Source organism: Coffea arabica, chromosome 6c (genome assembly GCF_036785885.1).
Source record: "Coffea arabica cultivar ET-39 chromosome 6c, Coffea Arabica ET-39 HiFi, whole genome shotgun sequence".
NCBI lineage: Eukaryota > Viridiplantae > Streptophyta > Magnoliopsida > Gentianales > Rubiaceae > Coffea > Coffea arabica.
In genome coordinates this window covers 60938729-60944300 of record NC_092320.1, presented here as the reverse complement: position 1 = coordinate 60944300, position 5572 = coordinate 60938729, and the positions used below count along the sequence as shown (strand labels likewise).

The window sequence follows — 5572 nt, the reverse complement described above, 5'->3', positions numbered from 1 at the left end:
TTCGAACACTAAAAAATCCATTTTGTGTAAAATGCCATATGAGTTTATCTTGATTATGAGTGCTATCAATCGGAATACTCTTAGTCAATTCAATCTCATCTGGCCAGAATAACTCGTGTAATAGGTCCTGTTTCCAAGTTCTTTTATTGTTGTCAATCAGGTAATCCACTGTAGTATCCTCAGGCAACTTATCCGAACGAGATATAACCTTAAAAGTTGTAGGTCGAGGTAGCCAGCGATCTTTCCAAATCTGGATACCTCTCCCATTACCGACCCTCCATCTACTTCCTGCGACCAAATATTTATGTGCTTCATATATTCCCCTCCAAGTAAATGAGGGGCGAGACCCTAGTCCTGCCAAAAAGAATTCCGAGTTAGGAAAATATTTGGCCTTGAAAACTTGGTCTAGAAGGGAGGAAGGTTGTGTGGCAATCCTCCAAGCTTGCTTAGTAAGCAAAGCTAAATTGAAAGCCCGTAGTTGTCTGAATCCCATTCCCCCATCTTCCTTTTGTTTACAGAGTTTGTCCCAACTTATCCAATGAATAGGTCTTCCTTTATCACCATCTCCCCACCAAAATTTGGTCATCATTGATTGGATATCTGATAATAAGGAATCTGGAAATTTGAAACATGACATTGAATAAGTAGGAATAGCCTGAACCATCGCCTTTAGCATGATTTCCTTTCTTGCCTTGGAAAGCCGCTGCTCCTTCCAACCGTTACTTTTTGCCAGATTCTATCGCGAATAGATGCAAAAACTACCCTTTTAGAGCGACCAATAATCGGGTGAGGTGATTTTGTACGACACGGATATGACTTTTAAGAAGCTTCCAGAAGTATTATCGGTGTCCAAGTTAAGTTTCTTATTGGCTCAAAATAAATGTTGGGATTAATATAACTCCATTTACTAATACACACCTCATGTATCGTGATTGTAACAATGAATTGTTATTTCATACCCTTTGACGACATAATTTAGGTAAATTATATCATCTCCTTTAATATTATATTTTACTCATAATTGTAATTCAATGAACTCTTATCACAGCGTTCAATAATTTAAAATTTTAAAATCATCTAAATACAATTCATCGATAAAAAAAAAAAAGTATTGCAGAACTCCCCACTTATATGATACTACTATAAACATTTGCACATGCACAATCGGAACTATTTATGAATTTAAGTCGCTTTTTGAAGTAATTAAAATTGAGTAAATTTTACATAAATTGATAGTTTATACATTATTAAAATTAAATTTTAAATTTAAATTTTATATAAATTAAATTTCAAAATTAAAATTTTTATAATTATTATTCATCTGACGCACATTAGCTATCAACGCGGGAAAAATTAATTCGTTAAAAATTTTAAAAATTTATACTTAGAATATTACATTTGAATGCTCCTAGTATATGCCAAAACCCATTAGGTGTACTGGTTTCTAAATCAAAATCCCCAATTCTGCCTGTGGACAATAATAGAAACAGAATTTGGAGCAATGTTTCCCGACGAGGGCGGTTCTCCCGCCACGGACCCGTTGGCTGGGCACCCATTTGAAGCCGAAGAAACCCTCCTCCGCTCCTCTACTGCTTGGCCGCTTGCCGGTAAATCAAGATTCAGCCTCTCACCTGATTCCTCAAACACCCTCAAAAACCCACCTCAAGATTGCTCTCATATATCAGCAGCAGGGATCGTCGTAGCCCACAATGAAGATCTCTTGACACAAATTTTACTTTGTTTACCTCCAAAATCCCTCATCCGCTTCCAATGTGTCTCCAGAGGATGGCTCTCGATCATTTCTAACCCCTCTTTCCGCCGTCTCTACTGTGGCAGCAGCAACACTCGAGCCCTCATTTTGTTCCGCAAAATATGGCGGAAATGCCCGGAGCTCAATTTCATCTCTTTCTCCGACGAGTATGCAAGTTCAATGGAAACTGCCATCTCCCACTTAAGTAGTAATTTCTTTACTGAAGGTGAAATTACGGATTTACATTCTTGTAATGGGTTAGTAGCTGTTGTGTTAAAATTGAGCAATGGTAGTCGAGAATTTGCTGTGTACAACCCCACAACTAGTCAGCACAGGCTTATCCCACAGCTCAATCTTTTGGAAAATAGGCATCCCTTTGTGGCTCTGAATATTGCATTTGATCCTTTAAAATCTGATCACTATAAATTGGTGTGTGTTTGGTTGGGACCCCCCACGATGAGAATCATGAATGTTAATTATGGATTCTCTATATATGAATCAGAAACTGGGACTTGGAGGGACAGTGGGGACATTTTTGAGATAGATTTTGCTCATTCACCTACGCATTTCAGGAACGGTGTGTTATGGAATGGCTGTCTTAATTGGATTACTCATTGGAAGGATATCGTTTGTTTTGATTTAGATAAAGAAGACGTTAACTTCACATTGCCTTCTCCTCCTGTCTCAATGAAGCACTCTGAAATTTGGTACTTTGGTGAGTCTGTTGGATGTATGTACTTTATTGATATTAACAACCCTGGAGAAATGTTGTTTGATGTTTTTGAGTTGGCAAGTGGATGTTCTGAGTGGGTTCTGAAGTACCATCTTAATCTTGCTCCTCTAACTATTTTATACCCCTCAATGGTGGATGAAGAGTTCAATCACTCTGATGATTGGCGATGTAGATTTTCGTTAACTTATTTTGTTGAGGATGAGAATGAAAAGAAGGCGAGGCTAGTGATATCTCTTCTGGGCAAAGTAATTTTGTATGACATCGATGACATGGTCGTTGAGGTGCTCGCTGAAGTAGGGCCAACAGATACTGATGATGGCTGTAGAGATAACTTGAATGAGTGGAGGGATGCCTACCCTATTATGAAGACGCTCGCCTGTGTTTGACTTGTTTCTCAAACGTTCCTTCATGTACTAACTACTAAGTAGCGTTATGTACTTTCTTTTTGCCTGCCTACCACTTGAACACTTTTAACAGTATGGAACCATTACTTGGTTTTAAATGGTGGTGTTTATTATGTGGATTAATGTAAACTTGGAATGGTTGTGGAGTGCTTTAAGGATAAATTTTGTGAACTAAATTAGTCTTGCAGCTTAATTCCCAGATGTTTTAGTTGTAATTTCATTGTTATATTTATTATTCCTCTGATTGCCAAAATTTTGGAATAGGTGCCCTCTAGCTTTATCCGGTTTTCTATTAAAGTTCTTCTTTTGCTTCCTGATAATTGAAATACATTTTTGAAAGCATGTGTAGCGCTGGATGGTTTAGAAATTAGATACATAGAAAGTCTGTTAGCGTGGCAACAAGTATTGCATCTTACTAGCTTCTTGATGATTTCCTCGTGCAGCTTTAACCTTATAATTCACCTGTTTGAGATAATAACTTAAGGAAATTTAGTTATACATGCTATTTTTCATAAATTGGATAGCAGTAAGTATGGTTCAAAAGCACTCTAAGAATCAATAAAATGATTTGAATGGATCTTGTGGCCTTGTTGTGAGATTCAACTGTTATGCTTCTTCTTTTCGTGGAAAAATTTTTGCAACTGGATTCTAGCTATAGATACCTTACAATTATAAATTTTTTCTACATCACAATGATTTGAGAGGGTTTTCTCCATTCAATTTAGGCAGAAAATATTTCACTCTAGTAGTTTATTAATGATCTCAGTGAAGTTTTTACCTTATCATCATATTGTAGACCAATTCCTTGATACATTTTTAGATTTCGACAGACATTTTACATTTAAACATGTAATGTTCACCTTTAATGTACTTGAGTTAAGCTGGTTGAGGTTCTTATAATTCTAGCTTTAAAAGAAACTACCTTTGTTTCAATAATTCGGCGAGTGCAGCTGAATGTGGATGATAAGCTCAAGTGGAATTCCATTTCTTATTAGTGGGTGTTTTCATGATTTTCGGGAAAGCATATTCATGGTTAGGCTCCTTCTGGCATCACCTGTATGTATCAGATTTATGCTGAAGGTATGCGTGTCCATAAGGCATATCAAACTAGAAGCTGTAAGTTATTCTTCACTAGTTTCTTAAACCAGATGTTTGATTATTTCCTTCAACCCAATTATTTGTTGTATCTTCACACAAGTTGTTCCAAACCCATACATATTCTGAGTAGTTGCATCCCCAGTGTTATGTTGTGAATAAATTCTCTGCTAACGTGAGCATAGGGAGTAGTTGTAACTGGAATAACAAAATGAGAGGTCTTTTTTACTAATGAATCTAGGTAGAGGTTAGTGTAATTTGCCATATTCCTGAATGCCAATATCCACTTAGTTCATTGCAGTTTGTTTTATTGATCATGTTCACATTGAATATGTACTAGATACTAAGGAGAGGTGTCCGGGTCTTAAGGAAAAAGTATCCATGATTAGCCTCCTTTTGAGATCAGTTACATGTTTCTGCATTGCACAAGTGCTTTATGTCCAGGATGTATGTCTTTGAACCAGAAGCATGAACCTACTTACCTACAAGTATCCATGATTAGCTTCCTTTTTTATCAACTGAATTCTTCATTTTTATTGCTTCCATCATCTCCTTCCTTCATCCATCACTCCCACCACTTCCCTCTCCCTCCACCCCTGCCACCCTACCCCTTCCACCACCGCCTCCCGTCATCTGCCACCCCCCTCATTCTCTTCCCCCTCCTCTAGCGCCACCACCCTCCCCCTCTTCCTTCCTCCCTCCTCCTCTCCCCCTCTCCTTCTCCCCCCCCTTTTTCCTCCTCCCCCTCTCTCAGCCGGCAAATAGGAGAGGGAGAGGGAGAGGGAGAGGGGTAGGGGAGGGAGGGGAGGGGTGGGTGCTTGTCTTCCACCTCTGATCTCTCTTTCTCAATGCCAGCCAGCCTTCCATTCGTCAATTCATCCAAAATAGTCACCACCAGAAAAACCCAGAAGACTCGTGAGAGTATTAGCAATAGGGTGGCTCCGGTGATGAAGAACGGCAAGACTGTTCTCAAGTATACTGTGGGGTGTGTAAGAATGTTCTCAAGTTAGAACAAATTACTTGTGATGCTTTGTGGCCTATCAGTTTCCATTTGGCAAAAAGGAAAAAAAAATGTAGATCCTTGGCTGCGGAAGACAAGTAGTGATGCTGATGCATGGCTTTCTTCGGGCTTTGGGGAGGCAATTGATGGGCGTGATGGTGCCTCCGTGGTCTAAGCGATGTATACTGCATTCTTTGGTATTAAAGTGGTAGGCTTGAGCTATACTTGACGTGCCTAACTTGTATATTTTTCGTGGAAAATTTTGCATCCGGGACTGCACATGAAGTTGTGAAATCAGGATTTTGGCCTATATTTTTATAAATCAGGACTTAGGGGAAGATGATATTTTTATTAAAATTTATTTTGACCTATAAAGTTTTTTTTGTTAAACCATAAAAATTTTAAGAACATGATTTTGGCCGCTTAAGCTTTGGTAAACCACAAAATGCTTATTTTTATAAAAATGAAAATAAAAGGCAGAAATGAAAAAATAAAGAGGGTAGCATGGACATTGCAATTCTCTCCGTTAATTGGGATGATTTTCATCCAATTTCCAAATAAGTTTAAAACATAAAGGGGTTATCTGAGGG

General features: G+C 38.2%; 1 protein-coding gene across 1 annotated transcript; it reads left to right on the top strand.

The window, feature by feature from the left end:
• The first annotated feature begins 1501 nt into the window (after positions 1 to 1501).
• On the top strand, positions 1502 to 2869 carry LOC113693405 (F-box protein At5g07610-like). The gene has a single exon (XM_027211953.1). It carries the CDS (start codon positions 1502 to 1504, stop codon positions 2867 to 2869), a length of 1368 nt encoding a protein of 455 aa, XP_027067754.1.
• The last annotated feature ends 2703 nt before the right edge of the window (positions 2870 to 5572 follow it).